Source organism: Bos javanicus, chromosome 21 (assembly GCF_032452875.1).
Source record: "Bos javanicus breed banteng chromosome 21, ARS-OSU_banteng_1.0, whole genome shotgun sequence".
Lineage (NCBI taxonomy): Eukaryota > Metazoa > Chordata > Mammalia > Artiodactyla > Bovidae > Bos > Bos javanicus.
The window spans coordinates 68,774,500-68,802,198 of NC_083888.1; the positions used below are offsets into that span (position 1 = coordinate 68,774,500).

At 69.0% G+C, this 27,699-nt stretch overlaps 1 protein-coding gene across 2 annotated transcripts; it reads right to left on the reverse strand.

Moving 5' to 3' along the window:
- Positions 1-1,783: 1,783 nt before the first annotated feature.
- Positions 1,784-22,946, reverse strand: JAG2 (jagged canonical Notch ligand 2). 2 transcript variants are annotated; one of them, XM_061395558.1, is made up of 26 exons: positions 22,864-22,946; positions 22,343-22,693; positions 15,396-15,453; positions 13,793-14,044; positions 13,536-13,596; positions 10,552-10,682; positions 10,292-10,411; positions 10,057-10,170; positions 9,739-9,852; positions 9,507-9,620; positions 9,381-9,427; positions 9,113-9,283; positions 8,114-8,264; positions 7,664-7,816; positions 7,477-7,590; positions 7,063-7,176; positions 6,851-6,964; positions 6,612-6,728; positions 6,150-6,177; positions 5,961-6,046; positions 5,478-5,591; positions 5,271-5,386; positions 4,679-4,927; positions 4,062-4,193; positions 3,290-3,446; positions 1,784-3,032 (listed from the first exon to the last, which is right to left on the reverse strand). In XM_061395558.1, exons 1-26 carry the CDS (start codon positions 22,927-22,929, stop codon positions 2,557-2,559), a joined length of 3,720 nt encoding a protein of 1,239 aa, XP_061251542.1. In that variant the 5' UTR covers positions 22,930-22,946; the 3' UTR covers positions 1,784-2,556. The 2 variants fall into 2 exon arrangements, with proteins under 2 accessions (XP_061251542.1, XP_061251543.1); XM_061395559.1 differs by lacking the exon at positions 9,507-9,620.
- Between the last annotated feature and the right edge of the window lie 4,753 nt (positions 22,947-27,699).

The following is a 27,699-nucleotide window of genomic DNA, read 5'->3' on the forward strand; positions in this document are numbered from 1 at the left end:
CAGGCTGGGCGGGGAGCAGGCAGGCAGGGAGCAGGCGGGTGGGTGGGGGCGCCAGGAGGGGCCACAGCCTTGCAAACAAGGAGGCTCGTGTAAGGCTGCTGTGGGGCCAGGGGGCCCTGAGCTGCTCTTGGACTCCACGTCCACTACCCGCCGGCTGCGGTGTGATGCCGCTCCACACCCGGACTGGCGGAGGCGCCACAGGGGCCCAGCCAGTCTCGGGAGATGGGGGGCCCCAGCTGTGGCCCCCTGAGCCTTCCTTCATCTGAGCTTCCTGACCGCACGGCTGACCCTGATGGCCCACCCGGGAGAGGACTGGGTGTGGCAGGTGGAGGAGCCTGGCGAGGCAGACGGCGGGACCGGCAGGGCGAGGGCCACCCTGGGGCAGAGGGGCTGTGCCATCTGGGCTGCCCTTTGCAGCCCAGCCAGGAGTGGTGGAGGCCACACTGCAGCGGAAACGAGCCTCACCGTCCGGGAGGGGGTGCCCATGTGGCCGGCGGTGTAAGCTGGGCCTGAAGAGGCACGTGGACAGGCCTGTCCCTACACGACTGGGCACCGGGCCACCCGGGCCAGGCCTGAGTGGGGAAGGGGGCTGGTGGCAGGCGGGGAGGGTGGGCAGGCTGCCCACATGTGCACACAGGGGCGTGCAGTCTCCCCCAAGCCAGCAGCGTCCTGTGAGCTCCCCCCAGGCCCCTCAAGGTCACAGGGTTCCCCCAGAATGTGGGCGGCCACTGGCACTGCCCATGGCCACGTCCTGACGGCCAGGAGGGGCCTGGCCCTCCCTGCCGCCACTCCTCTCTGCCTGCCCACCTCGAGGGACACCCTGCCAGGCTCCGACCACCAGCCCTGCCTCGCCAGTCACGTGGGCCTCCCGCCACCCAGCTCTCCGGTCTAGGCGCTTTGGGACCGTTCTCCCCCGACCTCTTCACAGCACAAGAGGCTTCTCCTCTGACCTCTTCTTCCTTCGGCAGCGTCAGAGTGGCATTCAGTTCTGTTTGGAAGTGGCACTTTGTCGTTTCTAGAAACTCCACTCATTTCTTTTCAAATCCACTCAGCAGGGCGAGCGGTCTTGCTCGAGCACACCCAGCAAACAGGCTTTGTGCTCTGGGTCCGGGCATCCGAGGGGAGCCTGCAGCCACCCAGGCCCCTGACCGCTCTGCCCCAGGGGCTGGGGCGCCCTGCGGGCCAGGGTCTGGGCTGCGGTCTGTGTGCCGGCTTGGGCAATCACTCACGAGTAGAGCACTCCAGGACAAAAGGCGCTGGCGGGGTTTCTCCCAGGAACCCGGAGTCCCGAGTTACATAAACACAGTGGAAAAGGAGCCTGGAAGCTCGCTATCCTTCTGGTGGCGCGAGTGCTCTGCGAGCATGAGGTGGCATAAACCCTGACACGGTGAGCAGCCTCACCGACAGGCACGGAGCCAGCCCGGCCCACCGCCCCGAGGCCGCTGGGCTGAGGCCCGATTTGCCCAGCCTTCGGAGCCAGGAGTCACGCACGGCTTTGCCCTTGGGCTGTCTAACTTTGACCTCATTCATTGAAATCCTGACAGCGCTTCATTGCTAAGCGACTTGACACCATTGACAAAGCTCTTTCCACGTGTTCTCAGCTCAGACCAGAGGCAAAACGCCTCCGTCGCCCCATTTCCAACAAGGCATCTGTCAACAGCATGGACACCCATGTGTTCACAGACGTGGGGAACCCGAGGGGCCCCGGGGTAGGGGTCCCTGGCGTGGCCCGCCCCCCGCCCCCCGGCCCACTCTGCATAACAAAGGAACAGCACCTGAAGAACAAGGGAGGCCAAAACGTTTAAGTTATTAAATCAAATATACAGAGTGATTCATTTAATATGTACAAATGTACAGAAATGCACTTTCACGAGGGGCGGCCGGGGCCGGCAGGTGGGCAGCAGCCAGGTGCCCGCGGCAGACGTTGACAATCGCGAGGGAGAGTCTGTGAGAAGGCACTTGTCACAAGCGTCAGCACTGCCGCCGCCCGGGGGACGGAGCAGTCAGGAAGGGCACTTCTGAAAGCACAGTTGAGAGATCTCTGGAGCGAGCGTCGCGGGCAGCGCAGGCGAGGACGGCGGGCCGGAGGGGTGGGTCTGCCCGCGGCCTCAGGCCATGCCAACCGCCACGGGCCCCCTGGCGATCCCCAGCCCCACCGCCACCGCAGGCGCCCCCGACAGCCGCGGGCCACGCCAGACGCCGTGGGTCCCACCGGCTCTTTGGCCTGGAGCCACAGCGAACCCAGATGAGGAATAAAGGAAGATTCTGTAAACAGCGCACCACCTCTGGGACAGACGTCCACGGACCTGGGGAGGACAGGCCTCCTCACTGTCTCCTGCCACACACGTGCGGGCGGCACCGGGGAACGTTACAAAAATAGCAACTCTCCAAGAACACGCCGTTGTTTTCCGCCTGACACTCCCCGAATAATTTATACAAGGCTAAGGAGACGGAGAAAATAAACATTTGTTTTTTTGCTTTTGTGTTTTTTCTTTTTTACACAAAATAAACTATGCGCGGCCTCGGCCTCCCATGGCCGGCGGGCGGCCTGGCGCCCTACTCCCGGCCGGCGCGGCGGGCAGCACTCACGCCCCCAAGCGTGCGGTTGTCCACCTTGGGGCCTGAGGCCCAGCGGGCCGGCCGCCCGGGCGAGCGGCCGGGGTCTTTGGTGAACTTGTGCGCGAGGAACTTCTCAGCCTCGGGGGACTCGTCCTCCCCACGGCCCGGCTCCTCATCTTCCTCGTCCTCGCCGGCCCCCGCCGGCCCGGGCAGCGCCTCGCCCACCCTGCGCGGGGGTGGCGTGAAGTTCTTGCAGGGGAACAGAGCGTCCTTGGGGCCGCCGGGGCCACCCGGCCGCTCGATGGGGTTGCGGATGGGGTTGAGCGGGGCCCACTGGTTGTTGGGGCCCTCCTCCCGCGGCAGCCGGCTCCTCTCCCGCTCTTTCCTGCGCTTACGCATCCACCACACGCAGATGACCACGCACGCCAGACACAGCACGCTGAACACGCCGCACAGCACCGTCACCAGCAGACCTGGGGCGGGGGCACCCAGACGTCAGAGGGCCAGACGCCCAGTCCTTCGGCTCGTGGGGATGGGCAGGGCCCTAGATCGGGGCTGGGAGGTGGGCTGGGCTGGGAAACCTTCGCCGGCAGGTGCAGAGGAGCTGCCACGTCCCCGGGGCTGGTCGGCCATGGGGCAGGGCGGGCAGAGGCCGCAGCCCCACCCCCCCAAGCCCAAAGGAACCCCACCCGCTCGCCCTGGGCCCAAGCGGTGCGCCCCTCCCGCTCACCTGTGGAGGACCTGCCCACAACGACCGTCTCCACCTTCACCTCCGTGACGGCCAGCAGCAGCGAGCTGTTCCCCCGCTGCGTGATGGCGGCCACGATGGCGTGTGCCGCACTCTGGATCAGGGTGCTGTCCGGCACGTCTCGGGCCGGGCTGAAGGACTGTGGCAGAGAACAGTGCTGATGGGCTGCCTGCGCACTCAGCTGGGCAGCGGGAGGCCTGTGACCCCTCCCCACTGTGGCAGCAGCTCGGATAGCGGCCCGGCCCTGCGTGCAGCCCTCGGGAGTGCGAGACTCCTGCTCCGGCTGGCCGGTCCAGGCAGTGGCGAGGAGGGGCAGAGACCCTGCGGCCCCATAGCACGGCCGTCTTGGAGCAGTGTCAGGGGCTGGGGGCCTGGGGCCCTGGAGGAGGCTCACTGGAGGAGGGCTCTGGCAGAGCCTGGAGGTGCCCTACGCTGGGCAGGCCACGGGGAGGTGGCCATGGCCTGGTCTGCACTCCCACAGACCCCGCTGAACCTCGGCCCTTCAGGTGGGTCCCAGCCCCAGCCGGCCACGCCTGGAGTCCTGAGAGGGCTACAAACCCGCCACTGCCCTGATGCTGGCCCAACTCACCTCCACCACGCAGCCCCTCCCACGCCAACACCAGCACCCAGAGAAACCACAGCCTCGCCCGACCCCCGAGATGCCGACTCACACCCCATCTAGGAGCACGTTCACTGTGGGACCCGCAGTGGCGCGGGTGTGGAACACAGGTGGCCGCCCGCCGGCCGCACTCACCAAGGCCACCTCCACCGCGCTGGCCTCCGAGGGCGGCCGGTCGCAGAGCAGGACAAGCAGGCGGTCCCGGGCCGCGGCCCTTGTGGCTGGCAGAGCACGGATGCCAGAGCAGACGGTGCCCACGGTGGTGCCCTGCCGGGTGGGCAGCATGTGAGCAGCGGGCAGCGACCGCAGCCCCAAGGGGGTCCGCCTCTCAGTGTGCGGCGGGACGCCACAACAGCCTGTCTGGGGGAGCAAGGGCCCTGGCTTCCCACGGCGGTCCGCAGCCCCACCCAGAACCCAGACGGCCTCTGTGGCCAGGGCCGGTACTGAGACCAGAAGGCCTTATGGGCAGAGATGAGGGCGGGGTGAGAATGCCCACGGAGCCGCAGGCCGGCCCCGCCCTCACGGGAAGGCCGCCTGCAACCCAGGCCCTGGGAATGACTGGACGAGTGGACATCTCGGCCCAGGCCGGCCCCTCCCGGCCGCCCCGAGCCCAGCGCTCCATCTCATCCGACCACATGCAGGCATGGGGCCGGGCGGCCAGCAGGGCTCTCGAGCCATCTGAGTGGCCACAGGAAGTAGGCCAGCAGTCAGGGCCCTGCTCGCTGGTGGCGTCCAGGGCGCGGGCAGCTCACCTGAGGCACCTGATCACGGTTGAAACGCAGGGTGAGGCGGGCACAGTTGTTGTCCAGGTGGCCGGAGCGCGGCTGGCATGGGGTGCTGGGCAGCGCGGGCTCCTCCGCACTACATGCCCCCCAGGCCGCGCAGGGTGGCTGCAGACACTGGCCCGGGGCCTTCTCCAGGCACTGCTGCCCCGGCGGGCACTGGGCGCTCAGGGCATCCGGCCGGCCAGCCAGCAGGCAGGGCTTCTGGCCGCACCACACCTGGGGGCACACGGACGGGACCCACAGGCAGACCCGGACGGCACCATGTGGGAAGAAGCACACCGTTGGTCATGAGTCCGTGAGCAGAGCGCCCCCACCGCCAGGCCCCACGGTGCCGTGAGCAGAGCGCCCCCTACCGCCAGGGCCCCACGGTGAAGGAGCCCAGCACAGCAGGGCGGCCCACGTCTTCCGGGGCCAGGTTCGCCTGTCTCCCTCCCCCCACATCCTCCCCGGGTGAGCAACAGGGTTGGGGGTGAATGATGGGGACTGCAGGCCTGGGGCGCGGAGGCAGCAGACCCGCAGGGCAGTGGGAGCGCGCAGGGCGGGTGGACAGACCCCACACCTTGCTGCAGTCTCGGTGGCCGTCCAGGCAGCGGCAGCTGTTGCAGTCCTCCACCCACGAGCTCCCGTGAGGGAAGGGCACGCCCTGCGACCAGCAGGACCTCCCGAACACGATCACTGTGGGCGGGAGAAGTGGGGCACATGGAGAGCAGGCTCCCCCGGACCCCCCAGCCTGAGCGTGGCCTCGCCAGCGGCATCCCCCACCTACCCTCCTGGCACCGCAGGCCGGATCGGCCAGGTGGGCAGCTGCAGCGGTAGCCATTGATTTCATCCACACACGTGGCCCCGTAGGCACAGGGTGAGGACTGGCACTCGTCGATGTCTGCAGGAGAGGGGCCGGGCACAGCGTCAGCGAGGCGGCAGCTTGGGCAGCAGGGCCCGCGCAGAAAGAGCAGCCCCGGCCAGCCTGGGCCTCGGGGGCCCCAGGGGCCTCTGAGCTGGGCCTGAGACCACCGTCACTGTCACCATCTGCCTCTAGGAGCTAATGGCCAACCCAAGCTGGGTCTGCCCCTGACAGGGTGCCCCCCAGCCACTGCTGGTGGGAAGCAAACAGCAGAACCGAGGCTCAGACAGAGCGGGGAGGCGGCTGTGACCACAGTGCGCCCTGAGGTCCGCGGATGAAAATGACCCCAACAGCTCTCAGAGCGGGAACCCCGCAACCCCACCCGGGGTGGGGACCCCAGCCCCTCACTGATGCGGCAGTCGGGACCCGCAAAGCCAGGCGCACACTCGCAGCGGAACCAGTTGACGCCATCCACGCAGACACCACCGTTGTAGCTGCAGAAGAGAGGGCAAGGGTCAGGGCAGACCAGCCCATCAGCCGTCCCACCACCGGGGGTCAGGGGAGCCCAGGGCAGGCCAGCCCACCACCACCACTCACCAGGGCAGGGGGTTGCAATCGTTGGTATCTGCATTTGAGGAGAGAGAGGACGGTGAGCCCGGCACTCCCCACCCAGGCACCCATCCGTGCCCGGTTGGGGGCGCCCCAGGTACACGGGGAGGGCAAGCAGATACCGCGCTGTCTACACCAGCCTGCCACGCCCAGGCTGGAGGATGTGGGGCCAGGGCAGCTCTGGGAGGACAGCCCGTCCTGGAGGCCCACGCGGAAAATGGACTGTGTGAGCAAGACAGTGGCTGGCCGGAGACGCGCAAGGGCCAGCACCGACGGGAGGAAGCTCAGGGGAGTCAGAGGGGTTCAACCAGGCTTCCGCGGCCAAGCACAAGGAGTGGGTCGATGGGGCAGAGTCGGGGTGGGGGCAGGACAAGGAAGCAGGGGATGGGGTGGGCCCACACCAGCCCACGCCCACAGCCGCCCCCTGGTGCCGCCAACCCCTGAGCTCACTATGGGTGCAGGTGCGGCCCTCCCAGCCGTCCCGGCAGATGCAGGAGAAGGAGTCCCCACTGCCCACGCAGGTACCCCCATTCACACAGGGGTTGGGCAAGCAGCTGCTGTTCTTGGCTGCAAAGGAGTCAGAGAAGGAGAGCAGAAAGAGAAGGAAGGGCTCTCACCTGAGCCAGGCAGGCCGGGGTCCCCGCCCCAGGCCTCGGCCCAGACAGGCACAGCCCAGCCCCGGCCCTCACCGACAGTGCAGGTGCTGCCCTTCCAGCCCGGGGGGCAGGCACAGCGGAAGGTGTCCCCGCTGTCGTAGCACGTGCCGCCGTTGCTGCAGGTGTAGGCGTCACACTGGAACTCACCTGCGGGCACACGGCCACTCAGAGGCTGCCCGGAGCAGCGGGTGGCACCCCAGCAGGCAATGCAGCCCCCAGAGTGGCAGGGCATGGTGGGCACTCACGCGAGTGGCAGGTCTTGCCCTTCCAGCCATCGTCGCACATGCAGTAGAAGTCGTTGACCAGGTCGAAGCAGCGACCGCGGCTGTGGCAGGGATCGGGGAGGCAGTCGTTGGGATCTGGGGGCGAGGACGCCGGTCAGCGGGGGTCCCCGGCGTTCAGGGAGGGCTGCCCGGAGGAGGAGGCACCGGGGTGGGCCAGGGAGCGGCAGAGGAGCGGGGAGGGAGCGTGTGTACCCCTCTGCCCGCCTTCTCTATGTGCCGCATCCCAGTCAGCGGCTCAACACATGGAGCCAGGCCGACGCAGGGCGCGGGACTCGGGACGCGGGGCAGGGTGCGGTGCGGTCGTGGGGCGTGGCGCGCTCAGCACCAGGAGGCACAGGCCCTGCGGCCGAGAGTGGGGCAGTGTGGCCCACTCACTGGTGTCACAGAGCTCGCCCTCCCAGCCACTGGGGCAGAAGCAGCGGAAGGCGTCCACCTCGTCGATGCAGGTGCCCCCGTTGCGGCACGGCTGGCCCAGGCAGTCGTCGATGTCTGCGGGAGGTGAGCGTGAGCTGGAGCCCCAGTTGGCCCGGCCCCCTCCCGGCCCTGGTCCACGGCTACTCACTCTCGTGGCAGTAGGTGCCCGTGAAGCCGCTGTCGCAGACACAAGAGAAGTTGCCCCCGGGCTGGCTGATGCAGTGTCCGTGGGGGCCGCACACGCCAGAGGGGCCCATGCCAGCCACCCTGGTCCCTGCCTCAAACCCGCAGCCATCGACCACTGCCACAGAGACAAAAAGGGTCAGCCCTACCTCTGCAGAACACGGCCACCCCTCGCCACAACCCCACTCTTGCGGGCCCAACCCACACTACACCCATCCCTTTAGGCCCCGTCCCTGCTGCACACAGGCCTGCAGGCCCCGCCCACCGCACCCATTGCAGGCCCCGCCCACAATGCACTCACCTCTACAAGTCCCGCCCACTGCACCCTTTCCTGCAGGCCCCGCCTACAATACACTCCTCTCTACAGGCCCCGCCCACCGCACCCACTCCTGAAGGCCCCACCCACCGCACCCACCCCTGCAGGCCCCGCCAGGACAGGGCGCCCGAGGCTCAGAGCAATTCTTGCCGCCCATGTCATCCGGGCAGGCGCAGTAGTAGTCCCCCTCCAGGTTGTAGCACTGGGCCCCGTTCTGGCAGGGGCTTGGCTCGCATAAGTCGATGTCCACCTGTGAGGTGGGGACAAACATGAGGGTGCTACTGGCACCAGACAATGGACCCGGGCTCATGTCCCTACACACAGCCCCTACGAGCGGTCCCTGAGACCCAGGCCCACTCAGACCAGCCAGCCAGGCCTCTGCAGACGGAGCCTGGAGGACGGCCCAGCTCAGCCCGTCCGGACCCCTAGCTGGCCGGAAACACCTGGGTGGGCCAGGCCCCGCCCTCCGCCCTCCGCCCCGCCCTGGGGCAGCCCTCTTCCGCGGCCTCCTGGGGCAGCATCCGGCCTTCGCCCCTCCCACTGGCAGGAAGGCCAGCTCCCGGCCACCCCTCCAGCCTCCACTGCTGCTGTGAGCCCCAGCTGTGGGTCCTTCTGAAGAACCACCCCAGGCTCCAGGACACAAGACAGGATCTGGTGTTCACACCCCGCAGCTCACTCCTCTCCCGGGTAAAGACAAAGCAGGTCAGCGGGGGTGGAAGAGTGAGCCTCTCCTTGTCAGACCCAAGAGTGATACCCCCAGCCCACCCCAAGGCCCCTCTTTCAGGGGCCTGCAGACTCCACCCCATCACGGCCACCTGCCCTGCATCCGCAGTGAGAACCAGCCAAGGCACAGGGTAGCCAGTGGACCTGCCAGGCCTCCAGGCCACCCCACCAGGAGGGGCTGGTCCTGACAAGCCGGGACCCTACGCCTCTCCCCCGGCCCTGCCCAGCCAGGACTCTGGGGCTGGAGTCTCGGTCTAGTATTGAGCCTGGGACATGCTGCAGGGCCAACCCCCACCGTGGCCCCTCCCGGCCACTTGATGGGCCACCCGTGGCAGCTGCTGGGACCGAGGGGCAGGCAGCACGCATAGGCCTCACCTCGCAGAGCGGCCCTGAGAAGCCCTGGGGGCAGTGACAGCGGAAACCATCGACCAGGTCCTCACAGAGGCCCCCGTGGCAGGGGCTGCTGGCACACTCATCCAGCTGGTGCTCGCAGTGCCGGCCCCCGAAGCCCCGTGGACACACGCACTGGTAGCCATTCACCAGGTCCTGGGGAGGTGCGGGGCGTGGGGTGAGCCTCCCAAAGCCGCCCTCAGGCACCTGCAGCCCAACGCCTGCACCCCCCACAAAGTGTGCAGGCCCTCACCTTGCAAGTGCCGCCGTGCTGACACTGGCCCCGACAGTCGTCGACGTCTGCGGGCAGAGGCGCAGGTCACAGCGGGCCCTCCCTGCCCCCAGCCCTGCCCCCTGCGGCCCGCCCACCCATACTGACTGATGTGGCAGTTGGCGCCCTTCCAGCCCGGGAGGCAATCACAGTAATAGCCACCAATCAGGTTTTTGCAAGAAAAAGCATTAAGGCACGGCTTCCCTTCACACTCATTGGCGTCTGTGAACGAGACAAGGGGGGCGATGGGCCCGCAGCCCTGGCAGCACACGCAGCAGCCGCCGCAAGCACAGCGCACAGCGCACAGCATGCACACACCCCGGCCCGCGGGACCCCTTACCCAGCTGGCAGGTGGCCCCCACCCACTGCTCCGGACACACGCACTCAAAGCCGTCCACCTGGTCCACGCACGTGCCCCCCGCCGCACACGGGTTGGAGGCACACTCGTCAATGTCTGCGGAGAGTCCAGGGGGAGGAGCAGGGATGATCGCAGGGTGGAGGAGGGGGCAGCTGGCCCTCAGGAAGGAGTGTGAGCACCCGGGTCTTCCCCTCGCTCCTCCCCAACCCCAGCCCCACGGGGATGGGCCGCCTCGCCCTTACCCTCCTGAGCCCCGGAATGCAGGCTGGGGACCCCAGAAGCCCTGGAGCAAGCTCTCACCCAGCGCACAGGTGGGCCCGCTCCAGCCCGACGGGCAGTGGCACTCGAAGCCCGAGGGCACCTCGTGGCAGGAGCCCCCGTTGGCACACGGGTTGGAGGCGCAGGCATGCTCGGCTGCATGGGGAACCACAGGGGTGGGTGTGGTGGCCAGGCCCCCACCTTCCACAAGGGCCCCCCCGACCCCCGCTGCACTCAGGCCAGAGGAGTGGGTCCCGCCGTGGCCGCCCTGACGTACCCCGCTCACAGTTCTTGCCCGAGTAGCCGTCAGGGCAGGCGCAGCGGTACTGGTCAGGCTCCGCGTTGATGCACGTGCCCCCGTTGGCGCAGGGGTGGTGGCTGCCACAGTAGTTCAGGTCTGGGGGTAGATGGTGCTCAGGGGACAGGCCTCGGCCCTCACGCCGCCCCCGCGGCAGGCCGCCACCCCCCGCGCCTTTGTTGCACAGCAGGCCGCCCCTCACGCCCACCCCCCATGGCAGGCCGCCGCCCCCCCCGCACCTTTGTTGCACAGCAGGCCGCCCCAGTTGGTCTCACAGGTGCACTGCCAGGGCTCCACGCAGCTGCCGTGCACGCAGCCGGGGTACGGGACGCACTCGTCACAGAACCTGCCCTGCCAGCCGTAGCTACACCTGGGGAAGGCAGAGAGCCGGGAGGCCCTGCGTGTGACCGCAGACCCCGCGAGCGGGGGCCACGCCCAGGGTGGCGTGGGGACATGGCGCAGCGTCACGTGGGCCCCCGGGGCCAGCGGCCGCAGCCTTTGAACCGGAGCGGCCCCACCCGCACGTCACGGGCAGTCCCGGCCGCTGGCCGCGCACGGTCAGCCGCAGCTGTCCAGTCACTCCTCCTGGAGCTATTTTGGGACACAGCCGGAGCGGGGCCCCCAGAGAAGGCGCCAGGCAAGGAAGGCTCTGCTGGGACCCCGGGAATGAGAGGGCCAGGTGCTGCCAGGGCCGGCAGGCCAGCGGGCACAGGCCTCCTGCTGCCGGGAACCCTGGGCACAGCCCGCGACCTCGCCTATGACTCAGAGGCGGTCACTCTCTCCACGAGGCCCCAGCAGGGACGCATCTCACAGATGGGGACGCTGAGGCCCGTGGGCTGTCCCAGGCCAGCCCCGTGAGAGGCCAGATCCAGGGCACTTCCTGACCCGGGAGGAATCACCCGCTCCCTGGCCTCGAGAGACCTCTGGGCTCTCAGGCCATAACCCCAGGAGCCAGCCCTGCCCGTACTGTGGGCCAGCATCCTCTCCGGGAAGTCCTTCAGGAGGAGACGCAGAGGGACACCCCGGCCATCAGCACCGCCCCCTTGAGAGCCCAGAGCCCCAGGGAGAGAGGCCAGCGCCCTGTGCTCAACGCCCTGGGGCCCACCCTGACGGGACCCCCAAGGGGATCCCCCCTAGCACTCAAGGGTCCTGTGGGATGGGGTGACGTCCACACCACCACCCGTCACGTGGATTTATTTTTGTAAAAGGGAAGAGGCACGGCCCTTCCTGGGCTGCCCCCGACCCCCCGGCACCCAGAAGGGATGCTGGTGGTGCAGGACAGGGAACCGAGGCTGCCGAGAGGGACTCGGCCGGCCAGACGCGCGTGCGGGACGGGGGATGCAAGCCCGGGCCCCCTCCAGGTGAGAGGGGTCCCCCAGGCGTGCTCTCAGCCCTGGGTGGGGCCACCTCTTCAGGCCCCCGTGGCCCCGGCTTTCCTGGCCTGCGGCTCCAGCAGCTCGGGGAGGAGGCGGCAGGAAGGCACGGCCATCTCCGCGGCATCCGGTGGGGGTTGTCCTGAAACCTGAGCCCAGGGCCACCAGCAGCAGCTGGGCCTCACCCACGGAGCCAGAGGGAGGCGAGCAGGGCTCACCTAGGGCCCTGTCCAGGGAGCCCTGTGCCCCCCACCGCCTTCCCGCAGGGCCCACGTGGGGAGTGGAGCGCTAGCCTCCCCTCTGCCCGCCCCGGTCACTGGCCACCCGGGGCCAACAGCTCACCCCAAGAGCTCGGTGCCGAGGGCTGGGCCAGGCCCCAGCCCTGCCGCGCTCACAACCCAGCAGGGAAGGGTCTGCCGGACTCCGGGGCTCACGCCTGGGTCAGAGGGCAGGGCTGCAGGAAAGGCCTGCCCCAGGCAGACAGCAGCCCTGCACCCCGTCTCCCACACCGAGGGTGCTCCTGGGGTGCCTGCCCCTTAAGACGGGAGCCCGCCACGGGCCACGCCCCCGGGCACCTCTCAGCCCCGCTGCTCTGAGACCACCACTCAACTCAGCTCAAACCCGGCAGACAGAGTGGGTGAAGCCCTAGACACAACCTCCCCCTACCCTGACGCCGGGTCCCTGGGCAACCTGCCCACTTCCCTGCCCGGGACTGGAAGATTCGCTCCACTTACCCCTTCCCAGGCCACAGCCACCGCAGGATGAACAGAGGGTGCCCCCATCCTGGCTCCCAAACACTGCCCTCCCAGCCAGAGTCAGCGGGGCAGTTACCAAACTTCCCTGCCCAGCGTCCTTATCGGAAAATGCACCCACCTCCCAGAGGGAATCCTGATGACTCAGACCCAGAGTGGGGAGGAGGCTTCACTCACCCCCTGCTCCTCTGTCAACTGGCATCCCCCCCGAAGGGCTTCACCCCCGAGGGCGTCCGCTTGGTCCCCGGGGCCCAGCTCCCAGGCCATCGGCGAACTCCTGGCACCCACCTGGCTCCCGCCCTGTAGAGAGCCCCCTAGCCGCCCCCACCCCTTCTAGCCCCCACTCCTCCCCGCCCACCCTCGACCCCACTCAAGCCAGCAGCGATTCCACTGCCCCTCAACCAAGGTCTGCGGCCCAGACCCCTGGCTCTCTGGTCCCTCTGACCCCCGCCAACGTGTCTGGACCCCCTGCCCCTGCCAGCTCCTTGCTGTCCGCCGGCAGCAGCAGGAACCCCAGCTGGCTCCCCCGCCCTGCCCGCCCCGCCTGTACGCACACGGCCCACATGCATCCCTAGCCAGGCCTCCTCCCACAAACCCGGGCAGGGTGGGCAGCACTCCCACGACAGCAGCTGCTCTCCCGCCCGCTGCGCCTGGGGCCACCCCGTCAGCGGCTCAGGGTACCAAAGGCGCTCGAGCCCCACTCTCCTGCCCCAGGACGCCCACGGGGGCGGCCCCCACACCCACACCAGACAGCAGCCTCTGCCTCCTGGCCCGCCCCGTGGGGCCTCCTGGCTACCCCCAGGCCTCTCCCGTTCCCCACCTGTGAGCACCACCCTGCACCGCCTGGACCACGCACTCCTGCCCTGGAGCGGCTCTCGGCCCAGACCAGAGGTGTGGAATGTGTGGCGGCCCTGCCCACCAAGGCTGGCCCGCGCCCTGGGGCACACTCGGGCTCCAAGAGCACGTGCGGCCTTCACCAACAGTGAGCCGCACACGAGCAGGGCCCATCCCACTCACGTCGCCTGTGTGCAGCCAACTCTGCGGGAGCGAGTGTGTGCACGCTCGGGAGGCAAAGAGGACCTGGCGCGGGGCACTCACCTGCACTCCCCGGGCACGGAGCACCCCCCGTGGAGCAGGTTGCATCCCTGTTTACACACGGCTGCGAATGGAGAGAGCAAACAGACCCCTGCAGCGGCCACACACCGGCCTGCGGCCGTGACACAGGCTCTGGGGACAGCCCCCCGCGTGGCCCCCCACCCTCCGCGGGGCACCGCGCATCCTCCACGATGCCCCCACCTGGCCCTCCGCTGGCCTCCGCTATGCCCCCAGCGCTCCCGTAGCCCTGCCCCACTCACCCTCCTTGCACTCCTTGCCCATCCAGCCGTCCATGCACGCCTTGTTGCCATACTGGTCACAGGTGTAGTGACCGAAAAAGTCATTGCGGGGCCGGCAGAACTTGTTGCAGGTGGGGCTGTAGTAGTTCTCGTCACAGCGCACGCGGATCTTCAGCTCCAGGTGGGCCACGTGGCCGCTGAAGTGCAGGCTCTTCCAGCGGTCCTCGGGGTTGATCATGCCCGCGTGTGACACCCGGTCGATCAGCAGCTCCTCTTGGGGGGGGAGCAGCAGTCAGCCGGCACGGCCGCTGCCCCGCAGGAAGCGCAGGACCGGGGGGCCTCCCGCTTGCGCCTGCGGCCAGCCTGTCCTGCCCGAGGCCCCGCCCCGCCCCGGGCTCTGCACGCTTCTCACGGCTGCAGTCAAGGCCGCCCCGTCCCCGCAGGAGCCACAGCACTCACTGCTGCCGTGTCTCTAGACGAGCCTCCCTGGGCCCGAGACCACGGACCCGGCAACCTGAGGGCTGGGCCTCTCTCCAAGCCAACCTGCTGCGTGGCCGGAGCTGGCAACCACGGTCACGGGGTCTCCCTACACGCGTGTACTGGTTTAGAAGATGGTGCAATAAAATGCTAAGGACCCTCACCCCACAGCCGGCTCCACTGACCGCTGCTCTCCGCCCGCCCCTCTGTGTTCCCATGGCATCTCCACTGCTGGGACCCAGCTTGGTCTAACCCAGCATCCAGCTGCCCATCTGACGCTGTCCAGACACAGAGCGTCCAAACAGCACTCCAGCCCATCCCCACGACAGCCTCTCCGCCCCGCGGCCACCCAGTCAGCGGGCCCCGGGCCTCAACCTTTGGAGCGAGCAGAACCCTGCCCACCCCACAGGCCGCCCCTGGTCCCAGCACCCTGACTGCTACACAAAGCTCCCCACCTGTCTCCACCCTGGCCCTGCAACCCACCCTCCACGCGGCAGGCTGAGCAACCCGCCTCGGAGAAGAAGCCGGTGTCCTCACAGGGGCCACGCGGCCTCCACGAGCTGACCCTGGCCTGCTAACCTCATGGCAACCCCTCCCCTGCCCACAGGCTCTGGGCTGTTGGCACTGGCTGCCCCCTACCTGTCTGCGAGGAACCTCTGCCCACCACCACAGGCCCTGTGGACTCTGTGCAAGGCAGGCCAGCCAGCAGCTAGGCCTCCAAAGAGGCCCACCGAGCCCTTCACCAGGGCGGAGAGGGGCCCACACAGCCAGAGAAAGCTCTCGGCGGTGACCCACCCCACTAAGCCACGGCCAGGCCCCAGAAGACCGGCCTTGGGTCTGGGTATCAGCAGGAGGTCACGAGAATGCCAGGGACGGCCCAGGTGCCAGGTGCGGGACCTCGAGGAGGACGCAGGCCTCCTGCCAGAACACAGGCGAAGCCAGGGCAGCACAAGCAAGTCCCGAGCGCAGCAGGGCATCCTGGTGGCCAGGGCAAGAGGAGCAGAGACCTGCAGGGCAGAGGCAGCTCCCTGCCCGCTGTGTGCCTTCTGCCCCAGCAAGCAGAGGACGAGGAGCCTGGCTACGCGCGTCTCCATGAGGAGGGAGGCCCTGTAGGCAGCCCCCCGGGGACCCTCAGGGGCTGACTCACCATCCGGGGTGGTATCGTTGTCCCAATCCCAGGCCTCCACGATGAGGGTGAAGGAGCGCTGTGGACACGGGGAGGGCGGGTCAGGCTCCTCCGCCCACCCCAGCCGGCCAAGCCCCCTCCTCCATCTCGGCCCAGACCCCGAGATGACCCCCCAGAGCAGGGACGCTGCTCCTTCCAGCTCACAGAGACTCAGGGGCCTGGACTCCGGGCTCCTGCAACCTGCCAGCCAGCAGACCAGGTCAGGCTGCAGAAGACACAGTGACCCACATGGGGCAGCGGGCAGAGGGCGGGCACAGCCGAGTGGCCTCAGCCTGAGGTCCCAGGTGGGCTGGGGCCAGAGGGGGTCGCGTGGGAGCCCAGGGTCCTCCAAGCCCACTGGGAGAGTTGATGCCCAGTCACCAGGCTGCGGGGCCGACCTGGGTGGCCCGAGCACTGGAGCTGCCGTGGGACACTCGAGCTCACAGTGAAAGGGAACGCTGCTCAGTCGTGTCCGACTCTTTGTGATCCCGTGGACTAGACAGTCCTGAAGTCTCCAGGCCAGAACACTGGAATGAGTAGCCATTCCCTTCTTCAGATCTTCCCAACCCAGGGATCGAACCCAGGTCTCCCACACTGCACGTGGATTCTTTACCAGCTGAGCCACCAGGGAAGCCCTTAGTGAAGGTCCAGGAAAAGTGGCCCCACTTCACAGATGGGGAAACTGAGGCCCAGGGACGGCCTGAGGCAGCCTCAGCAGTGCTCACTGCCCCCCACTGTCTGGCCCTGTGTCCCAGGCAAGGGATGCGGTGAGTGACAGGGTAGCATCACTGAGCAGCCCAGGACCACCCTCTGCCCTACCCCACCCTACAAAGACCACCAGACACAGGCAGCGACCCCCTCCCCATGCCTTCCCTGCCCGGGACCCCCTCACTTCCGCGGCTGCCCCTGCCCAGAGCCCCCCTACCCCAGCAACTGCCCAGAGAAGACGGGCAGGAAAGAAGAGGCCATCGTCCACCCTTCTAAACCCCACCCCCATGGGGCCAACCCCAGGCTGTGAATCCTATTCCCGAGGGTCCCCGAAACCCCTGCCTCCCTGCTGTCAGCGCCGGCCACCAGGCCATCAGGCCTGGTCCAGGCTGCCCGCCTCCTTCAAGGGTCCCCAGCAGCCACCACGGCCTCCGCTCCCCCATCCACAGGAGCCCCAAGGACCCTCAGAGCTCTGTCCACATCTCCCCCACTGCCCAGAGCCTTCCTGGGGCTGCCTGCGGCTCCCGCGCTCCCCACAGGCATCCAGCACGACCCCACCACGGAGCCCTTGCACACACAACGTCCTCCCTCTGCCTGGAATGACCCCATGGGCCAGCCTTCCCCGGGTCACTCCACTCCTGGGTGCAGCTGGAGCACCCAGCTCCTCCCCAGCAAGCACTCACTTCACCCACCATCCACCCACCCATCCACCCATCCATCCATCCACCATCCACCCATCCACCCACACACCCACCCATCCATCCATCCACCCACCCATCCACCCACCATCCACCCACCCACCCATCCATCCACCCACCATCCACCCATCCATCCATCCACCATCCACCCATCCATCCATCCATCATCCATCCACTCACCCATCCATCCACTCACCCACCCACCCATTCACTCACCCACCCATCCATCCACCTACCCAGCCAGCCACCCACCCACCCATCGTCCATCCATCCACCATCCACCCACCATCCATCCACTCACCCATCCATCCATCCATCCATCCACCTACCCACCCATCCATCCACCCACCCACCCACCCACCCATCCATCCACCATCCATCCATCCACTCACCCATCCATCCACCCACCCACTCATCCATCCACCATCCACCCACCATCCATCCACTCACCCACCCATCCATCCTCCATCCATCCATCCACCCACCCAGCATGCACCAGGCACAGGCCTGCCTCTGGGGCAGTGGATGGGTGAGAAGCCGCTGTACTAAAGGGTGTCAGGGCAGGCTTTGGGGAGGGTGCTCGGGAGGAAGCATCCCAGGCAGGGGGACCACAGGCAGGGCCTTCGGCTGGAAGAGGAGCAATGCGGGGAACAGGTCTCAGGGTCAGACTGCGGGGCCACTGGCCCCTGTGCCAACTGTGGTGCCAGCGCTGAGCAGAGTGGGTAGCTGCCAGGTGGGTGTGAGTGAGGGCCAGGGGCTCCTGGGGCTTCAGCGGGCATCCTGGCCACACGGGCCATGAGGGAGAGCATGGGAGGGGGCGGGGCAGGGCCCAGGGCTGAAGCCCTTGCAAGGCAGGCCGAGGAGCGCCCCGGCCCCAGGGTGCCCAGCCCACAGGGCGTGAGAGCCCACCTCCCAGCACCTGCGCTTCGGAAAGCAGGGAGCTCCTCCTGGCTCCCAGGAAACCCCACGCCAGCCACCCAGGTAGGGTTACCGTCACCTTCACCAGCACCCGAGGCTCCGGTTACCTGCCCCTGAGGGGACATGCGCCCGCCCGCCCGCCCACCCACAAGGGCCCCGCCGCCCGCCAGCTGGGCTCCTGCACCTGGGCGGCAGGGAGGCACCTGGGGAGAACCTGAGCTGGGGGGCAGGGCGCCAGGCTGGGCCTCCGCCTCCTCCCAGTTGGCCTCCAGGACTCAAGTCTCCTCTCTGCAAAGAGCAGCCTTCTGTCCCAGGGACAAGCCTCGTGGGCCACGGGCTGGCCGGGCTCTGTGGACCCAAGACCCTACAGAACAGGAGGGCCCCTGGCCAAGTGTAGCTGGGCTGCCAGCCTGCCCAACCTTGAGAGGCCCCCAGCCTGCTGGCCTTCTTCCCTCTTCCAGAAAGCCCACCCCAACCTGCCTGCGCCAGAACCCCATCCTGACCGTGGGTCCTCCTGGCCCACCCCCAAGGCCAGGTCCCGACCCGCGGTCCGACCCTCAGAAAGTACGACGGGCCGGCAGCCCCAGTGGCACGGGGCACCCCAGGCCCAGGAGGCAGCACTGACTGCAGAGCCTGGGTCCGCGGGCCCCACCTGCTTCCTCTCCCGCAGACCCCGCATCCGAGCCGGGCCCCCCGTGGAGCAGAGCAGGATGCGGCGCCAGGAGCTCTCAGCGAAGATATGTTTCCTGAAACCTGAGCTTTGCAGAGGCCCAGGTCTCTGCCTCCATTGTCACCGCAGGGGACTGGGGGGGCCACCTCTCCCCAAGCTGCTGGGCCCAGCGGGGCCACGGCAGGAGGACTGGACCGCAGGCTTCCCCACGGGAACCCGGACACCCACGCTCCGCACCGGGGACCAGGCAGGCCGTGCCTGAGCGTGCCCAACCAGCCCACTGCAGCCAGCAGCACACAGCCTGCCAGCACCTCGTCACACGCACCGGGCAGGACCATGAAGTCGAAGATCAGATGGACCCTGGTCATACCAGGATGCGTGATGAGGCCTGGGGCCGCGGACCCTGGCTCAGGCCTGAGGATTACAAGCATTTGTCTCCACCAAGAAGCCCCTCGCTGGCCCAGGCTGCCCTCACCCAGACACGACCCCTGGGAGGGTCCCCGGAAGCCACAACTCCTCCAGAAGCCCCTGCCCAGACCCCCCAGTGACCTCCCCCTCTCCACGGTGGAGCCTCACTCTCAGCTCCACCCCCTCAGGGCCCAGGGACAAAGCCCTAGCCTGTCTCTGAGTGCCCACTGGCTGGCACTGCCCGTCTGGGGCCCCTCTTTGCCCAAGAGCCCCACCCTACAGCCCCAGTACCAACGCCTGGGCCAAGACCCCTGATCCGAGGCAGGTGAGCCTCTGCTGAGCGGGACCCCTGGCCCCTGGCACAGGAAGGAAGGGAAAGTGAGCCCCCACACGGACAAAAGAGGCAGCAGCCCTAGGCACCGCGCGGGGAAGGGGCCGGGGCCGCCTTCGCCCCACACCAGCCGCGGGTCCTCGGGGGGCAGGGAGCACCAGGAAGACGTCATCTCACACCGTCAAGGACAGCCCCCAGGGGCAGCGCCTGGCCTGGCCCACCGCGGAAAGGCGCTCACGCCAGCGTGCGCATCCCACCAGGCCACACCCTTGGATGTGCCCCCAGGGGCAGCCCCTGGCCCGGCCCACCGCAGAAAGGCGCTCATGCCAGCGTGCGCATCCCACCAGGCCGCACCCTTGGATGTGCAGGCCCTTGACTGGCCCAAGGCCCCCTGCCGACCCCTGAGCACAGCGCACGGGTCCCTGGTCCTCCTCTCACTCCAGCCTGGCCTTCCACGAGCCGCCGCAGCCCCCCCAGGCCAGCAGTCACCCCGCAGACACACAGTGCACATACCAGGATGGGGCCTTAGACCTGGAGGCCAGGTCCTGAGGTCTTGGAACCAGAATGTGAGCCAAGGAGGCAGGCATGGCCTCCAGCTGGGCAGCAGGCCCTCAGTCAGCAGGAGGCCCCAGGGCCACGCTGCGCCTCCACTGGCCAGGCCCCCCAGGCCCCCGTGAGCCCCCAGTAGCCACTGACTCACCCAGGGAGGGCACACACACACGTGATCAAACATGGCCTCCACCTTGTTGGCTACGAGCCAGCTGCCAGGGCCAACCGGGTGTCATCCATCTCCTGGGGACCGGTAGGACATGTGGGGGCATCCGTGGGGGGGATCAGGAGAGGAGGGGAAGCCCCACACCCAGACTGCCCGCACCTGCCCTCCCCTCCCCTCACCCAAGACCCTGGACACACCTCTGTCCAGAAACCTGAGCCCGAGTCCAACCTGAAACCACGCAGAGCAGACAACACGGGGACTCCAGGGCCCGCGCGGCCAAGTACGGGTGCAGAGAGTCCCCCAGCCTCGCCTGGGGCACCAGGATAGAACGAGAAGGCAGTTGGGGGTGGGTGGGTCAGGACTGCCTGAAGGTCACTGGAAGGGCTGGAGAGTGCAGAGCCCAAAGTAGGTCCTGGTCCGCCCTCTCCAAAGCCAGGGCCAGGCGCAGGCCGGCTCCCCACACTCCTGGACCCCCCGCCATTTCCAAGGCCCTGCGCACACGACCTGCTCCAGGGTCCTGGACAGAAGCCCCTGCGCCCCGCCCTCTCACGTGAAGCTCCTGAGGCAGGGCCCAGCCCCTCCTGAGTCCCCAGGGCCATAGTGGGCGCACCGGGTTCCAAACTCGTGCCAGCTCACGGGATGGAGCTGGACTCGCAGGGGGCAGAGGCAGTGCAGCCACAGGGCCGCTGCCGGCCGAGCGGAAATACCAGGGCACTGGCATCACTACACGGGCCATGGGCCCGGCAGCCAGGCCACGCTACCCGTGCGGAGGGGGAGACAGGAGCGGCCCCCCAAACGCACAGCTACCCCGCTGCCCCACCCTCACCACGGGCTGGGCCACCAGCCCCTCCTGGGTGCGCCCAGCAAAGTGGAGGGCGGGGACCTGGCCCAGCACCTGCCCCTGGTCTGCAGGCCCCTGCCTGGGAGACCCGGGCCTGCCCCGTCCCATTCCATGCCTGGCCGGCCGGTGGGACCAAGAGCGTGAGGGACACGCGTCGGCCCGCCACATTCCTGCAAGGCCTCCCTGCCCCCACGCCCACGGCTGCCAACTCGAGCAGAAAACACATCCTCAGGTAGCGATTTCGAACCGCGCTGGCCCGAGCCCAAGCGCAGATGACAGGCTGCGGGCCCTGCTCAGACCTGCCTGCCGCCCACTGCGGGGGCGAGGGGGCTGGGCTCATCCCAGCGCCCGGGGCCTCCCAGCCTGCCCCTGCCTCCCGCCTGTTCCACCCCAGGGACACACTCCCCACCTGCGGCCTGGGGGTCCAGGGAGACTGCAGAGGCCCCAGGTACGTGGGGGCAGGGCTGTGGCCAGGGGTCAGGAAGCAGGGGGAGGGGGTAGCCGTGAGGCCTCCTGGCCTAGGATACGATATGGAGGAGGTGCCAGCACGGGGCTCAGAGCTGGGGGGGCGGGGGGGCAGTGGGGGGCCAACCTCAGCCTGGCCTCAACCCCCAGTCTCTTTCAGAACCACGGCACCAGGTGGGCATGTTCTTGTGGCCTCCCAGTGGCTGGCCGAGCCAGAGGTCCTTGGTCAGAAGGACAGTCCCTCAGTCAGCCTGGCACCCTGCTCTGGGCACTGTCCACACACAGACACACCCCAGCTGCCCGGACCTGCCTCTGCACCCTGAGACCCCACTTAGCAGGGGCCTCTCTCCTCCCTGCCCCCACCCAGTTCCCTGCGCGCACAGCACAGAGACCCGGGAGGCCAGGCTTCGGGCCACAGCGGGCAGCTGGAGGCCTGGCCTGCCGCAGCCCCCACCCACCGGGGCCCAGGACAGCCCACTGAGATGGACCGCATCCCTGCCAGCATTCCCAGGTCCACGGCTCCTGTCTGACAGGCGGACCTCAAGCTCCTTCTCCAGAAAGAACAAACAAAACCCAAAATGCAAGACAGGAAGGTGCTTAACAGAGAATCACAGCACCAAGGCCCCTCGAGGCTGGCTCCCCGGGTCTGGACCAGCGTTAAAGGCTGCCACCAACCCACGAGCACGAGGTCCCTCGGCCCCCCGCCTGAGCAGCCCCCCACCCCCACCCATCCAGGAAACGGCAGGGCGGGCGCAGGCTGGCCGCGGGCCCGGGCGGCTCCGCCGGGGCCTGCCCCGGACCAGCCCCAGCACGCGCGGTGCACATGCCTGCGCGGCCTGCCCGGGCCCGAGGCGCCCGGCCGCGCCTCCGCACCCAGACAGACACGCGCAGGGCGACGCAGGCACACGCCGCGGGCCGCCCCGCACGCGGGCCGCGGCCACCCCGCCGCGCTGAGACCCCCGCGCGCCCACGTGGCCGGGCGCGGACCCCGAGGCAGGCGCCCCCTGCCGGCCCCGCCCCGCCGTGCCCGGGCGCGCGCGGCTCGCGCGCGGAGCCGGGGCCGCAGGTGCCGGGGAGCCAGGGGGGCGGGGGGGGGGGTGCCTGGAGGCCGGGGGGCCGCGGGCAGGGTGGGGCCGGGCGCCCGGAGAGGGCAGCGCGGGAGGAGCAGCACCTACCGGCCAGGCGAACTGGAACGGGATGACGACGAGCCCGGGGTCCTGGTCGCCGCCGGCCCGGGCCCGCGCTCGCGCCCGGTCCCCAGCCGCGCCCGCCGGCGGCAGGTAGAAGGAGTTGCCGCCCAGCACGGGCGTGGCGCCGTGGCCGTAGCTGCAGGGCCCCGTGGGCGTCACCTTGGCCTGGTACTCCTTGAGGCACACGCGCACGTACGTGTCGCACTCGTCGTGGCCGCAGCCCCCCGCGCGCGTCGTCCGGCCGCCGCCGTCGCAGCAGGCGCCGCTCAGCAGCTCCCCGTTGGCGTTCCGCAGCGCGCTCAGCTGCAGCTCGAAATAGCCCATGGGCCGCGCCGCCTAAAAATAAGGCGGAGGGACAGCGCGAGGAGGCGCGGGCCGGGGTCGCCCGCTGCGCGCCCCGCCCCCGCCCGCCGGGCCGCCCCGAGGGCTTCCGAACCGCGGCGCCCGCGGGCGGTGCCGCCGGCCCCGAGGGCGGCGCGGGGCGCCCCGTCCGCGCCGCTGCTCACCTGCACGCAGAGCGCCAGCAGCAGCAGCAGCCGCCCGGGCAGGCGCCCCCGGCCCCGCGCCCGCATCGCCGCCGCGACCCCGCCCGCCGGCCCGCCGCCGCCGCCGCCCCTGCGCGCCGGGCCCCGGCCTCCCAGCGCCCGCGCGCCCGCCCGCCCTCCGAGCGCCGGCGGCAGCGGCAGCAGCAGAGGCGGCGGCGGCGGCGGCGGCGGGCGGGGTCGAGGCGGCGCCGCGCGGGCGCGGGCGGCGGGCGCGCGGGGGCGGCGGGCGCGCAGGGGCGGCGGCGCTCGGGCTCGCAGGCGGCGGCGCTCGGGCCCGACCCGGCTCCCTCCCGGAGGCGGCGGCGGCGGCAGCGGCGGCGGCGGCGGCGGCAGCAGCGCTCCGGGCCTCGGCTCTGCGCGCCCGCGCTGCGCTCGCCCGCAGCCGACAAGTTCGGGCCGAGACTGACAGCTCGCTCGCCCATTCGTCACCCGCGCACCTGCATATGCATGAGGGGGCGGGGCCGCGCCACGGGGTGGGGCGGGGGGGCCGGGGGCGCCCGGGATTTAAAGGCGGCGGAGGGCGCCTCCTGTCAGCGCCTGGGCCCGGCGCGCGCCTCGCGGGGCGCCCGGCGGCCGAGCGGTGGGGCCTCAGCTAGCGCCTCGGCCGGAGCCAGGAGAGCGGGACCCGGCGCCCCAACGCGGCCGCGCCTCGCCGGAGCCCCGCCGGGTCTCCGGAGCCAGGGGGTGGGGCGCCCCTGAGGTCACCACCGCGGTCCCCTCCCACCGGTGCGCCGCCGCCGCCGCCGCGCTCCTCGCGGTCCCAGGGAAGAGGCTGCCTCCTGCACAAATCAGGGCTCTATCCTACTTGGGGCGGGCGCGGCCCTACTACGTGCCCCCGCCCCCGGGAATACCTCCCCCGCCACTCCCGCCGCACGGGGCGCTGCTCCCCTCGGACGCCCGCCCCACTGCCCGCAGGTCGGAAGCCACGGAACTAACGCTCTTCTGCGCGGCCCGTGTCCAGCTCTACTCTGGTGGCAGAGGGGACATCCGAGGAACGTCCGGGATGGGGGTCGTGGTTTGGGCGCGGACGAGGGTGCGAATAAAGGACGGTGGTGCAAGCCCCAAAGGACAAAGTGAAGGCCGCCCAGAGAGGCTGCGGCTGCTGTCCTGGTCGCCAGGCCCCCGTATCCCACCCCCTCATCGCCTTATTGCCCTCTCCTGGAGTAACCTCGCCTCACCTCCCCGGAGTCATGCCAAGGCTCCGGGTCTCCAAACACCCCTTCCTCTCTGCCAAACAGGGTCCCTTCCAAGGCTGGAGATCGCCTTGGCCGTTAGGGATACCAATTTGGTCCAAAGGGGTTTCCCCGCCCAACCCCGGTAGCAACTGGGCTTTCTTCCATCCCTGGCTCCTCCCGCAAATTTGCCCGCGGCCCTGGTGTCACTGCCCAGGCCAGAGGTCCAGCCCCTAGGAGCCTAAAGAGCTGGGCCTGACTGCTCCCTCCAAACACCCATCCTGACCTGAGCTCCTCTCTAGGTTGGGAGGGGGCAGGACACAAGCCAGGCCCCGCCATGCACAGCGACCCCCACCAAATAAGGGAATGTGAGCGCTGTTCAGAGCCTTCCAGTTGCTTCCTGGGCAGCGGTTACCGCCTGTGGGGGCAGGGGGTTCACGGAGAGAGGCTCCCCGCCCCCCTGCTCTGGCCCAAGGGCAGGGACGGAGTCCTGCTGGCCCCATCAGGGACGAGCGGCCCCTGCACCATCCCAGGGGCAGAGCTCCATCCTGGCCCTTGCTTGCTGCCTTACTACCCACTGTCCTCCAGCACTTACTCAAAGCATGAGCAAGGTGGACACAGCCCCTGCCCACCCACCCGTGAGTGGTTCCCAGTGGGGCTGGTGGAGTGGGCAGAGAACTTAAACAACACAGAACAGCAAACTGTACTGAGTGAGGCACGTGGGGGTACCCTGCCCAGTAGGCCTGCTCAAACCCAGTGGGCAGGCCAGGGTCGGCCAGGGAAAGTGGCTGCAAACAGCACATGCAAAGGCCCTGGGGCTGAGGAGGAGGACTCGCCCTGGCAGAGCAGGTGAGGGCCTGGGGAGGCTGAAAGGAGTGGCAAACACCGGCTGTGCTGGGCCGGCCTGGCGAGCCTTCCTGCGAAGACTGACGGGAAGTCACAGAAAGCAGCTGAGCTGGGTTGGGCTGCACATTTGTGACTTACATTGTCACCAAGATCCCTGGCTGTAGGGGGGAAGGGCAGCACGGGGTGAGGTCGGACAGGGAGGCCATAAGCAAACGAGAGGGGCCGGTGGCCTGGCAGGGTCCTGGCCGTGGAGGGGCCGAGGGGGCAATTCCGGCACGAGTGAGAGGTGGAATCTGGAGAACAGCAGCCCCCCAGCCGCTGCCGCCCTCTGTGCTCCTCCCTTGTCCACCTCGAAGCTTCCTGCCAGCGGCCAGTTGCAGGAGAAGCGGACGGCCGGGATGTGCCGCGGGACGCCGTGGCTGACCCTGGCGGCTGGGCCACGAGTCCCAGGAGCTGCTGCTCTGGGCGGAGGCCCTGCCCTGCTCTGGGCTGTCTTGGCTCGAAGGCAGCAGTGAGGGATGCTTAGCCCACCTCCAGATTCCAGCTCGACCTGTCAGGGGACAGAGCCGCCCTGGGGCCCAGGGAGACCCCACCCGCCCTGCAACACAGGGAGACAGGGGTCCGGGCCCCTCTGCTTCCATCCAGGCCCTTTGGGAGCAAAGTGGGCTCCCTGCCTCCCTGCCCAGGATGGCCCCTGCAGGCCACAGACGCCCCTCATGGTCCCCTCTCCCCACCCTCTCCCTCCCAGGAGCCACAGCCTGGACAAAATGGACCCAGGAGATGCTCAAGGCAGGACGCTGGCTGCTTGAGGGAAGGGGCCAGGGCTGGGGCTGCGGGGCGGGCGATCCTCCTACAGGGGTCCTCTCCTATGGTTGCGGGGGGGAGCCAGAGGGCTGAGACTCAAGAGACAGCCAGGCTCCCGCCGCTTCCAGGAAGACCCCGGCATAGTTTAGGGCTCCCTGGGTCACACTCCGCTCAGTGTCCCAGCCCCACCCGCCCCCTAACCCAAGGGCTCCCTCTCCGAGTCCCCTGCCCCAGGGGCCCTCCAGGCAGACTCTGGGGTAGGCATCACTCTGCGCCAGACAAGGCACATGTGGAGGGGGCGCGGCTCAGCCCTGCCAGGCTGCTCAGGACCAGGCTGGGCACCCGCTGCCGGGCATGTGGACAGAGCCGGTGGGGCTGAGTGAGCTACTTCCGCCCGTGTTTTGTGGTGCTAAATATAGCGGCCAGGGAGGGGAGTTTCCGGTTACAGCCCCCCCCCCCCACCACACTGCCAGGAAATCGATGCCAGCTCCATTAGGCCCGGCAGTGCCTCCTGACCTGCCTCAACGGGCTGCCGAGCAGAGTGCGGAGCTGGACTGCACCCAAGACCAGGGCCCTGTCCTGCCAGGACGAAGCCCATGTGCTCCCCAGGGCAGAGGGCCCCCAGCCCCACCTGGGGCCCAGCAGAGGCCCCTCTGAGTCGGCAGGCAGTGGAGCTCAGGAGGTGGGCAGCGGCAGGTGGAAGGTGCGGGCGGGGTGGGGCAGCCCCAGGCTGGGCAGAGCCCCTGCCTCAGATTCTCCGGACATCCTGGCCCAGGGCCGCCCTCAGGGCCCCTCTGAGAGGGCAGTGCTGGCGCTCGGAACCCCAGCACGGCACCACCCCGCCGGCTCCACACCTCGGCCCCCAGGCCAGCAGGAACTAAAGTGCCCTCTGGCCTGGGGCAGGCAGGGAGCATAGGAGGGCAGGGGGCCCTAAGCTGGTGAGCTGTCCCCTCCTGACAGCAGGCTCTCAGCAGAAGCCAGAGGCAGTGCGTCCTCGCTCAGCGCCCCTCCCATTCCAGCGAGGGCCCAGTCCCGGGGCACGCTGGGCACAGGGCATGCAGGTTCACAGCAAAAGCTCCTGGTCACCCGGGCCCCCAGTCCCAACCTGTCTGTCCAGCAGGATCTCCTGGACACTCTGCCCTCTACAGGGTCAGTGGACCATGACCCAGGCTGCCCCCATCATGTCCTAGGGCATCACCCAAGGGGCTGACCCGAGGATTTGGGGGCCTGTGGGAAAGGGCCAGGCCAGGCCACCACCCTCATAAAGGGGAGAGCCAGCCTTCCCTCCAGGAAACCTCCCCAGCCCTCTCCCAACTGACGGCCCCGCCACGCCCTCAGACACCCAAACCACGATGACCTGCACATACTCCTCGCAGAGGGCCCCAGCGCACGCTGGAGGTCCTGCTGGGCACCTGGTGGGGCAGATATCCAGCCCTCCTAAGACCCCAGGCGCTCAAGGGCAGCTCACGTCATCCCTGACCCCTTGAGTGGGGGTTCTGTGGGGCTCACAGGCCAGCCTGCACACAGGTCAGCAGGTGGAGCGAGACTTATCACCAGTGCCCAGGGCCACAGGGCTACTGAGGGGGGCACCGGCCCAGCCCCACTCAGGGAGGACCCAGGAGCAGGGAGCACGTGCCTCTGGACTTGTCCACAGCCTCTCCTGACATGACAGCCACCGCCCCCAGGGCCACAGTTCCATCCACGGCCGGTGCCCAGTGGGCCCTGAGCGCTCGGCCTGGCTGACCCTTCCCTGCCCCCAGGGACGGCCTGACCCGACACCGTCTTCCCGCCTCTCCCTGCCAGCCGGCGGCACTGCCCAGGCCTGGCCTAGCCCTCTGCCAGCGGCCAGGTCCCAACAGACCCCGCACAGCCTGCAGCTGATGCCTCTGCTCAGGGGGCGCTGAGGGGCTTTCATGGAGACCTCGCCCTACCCTGCCCCTGAGCCCAGCCCGGTCACAGCTCAGAGTCGGTCACA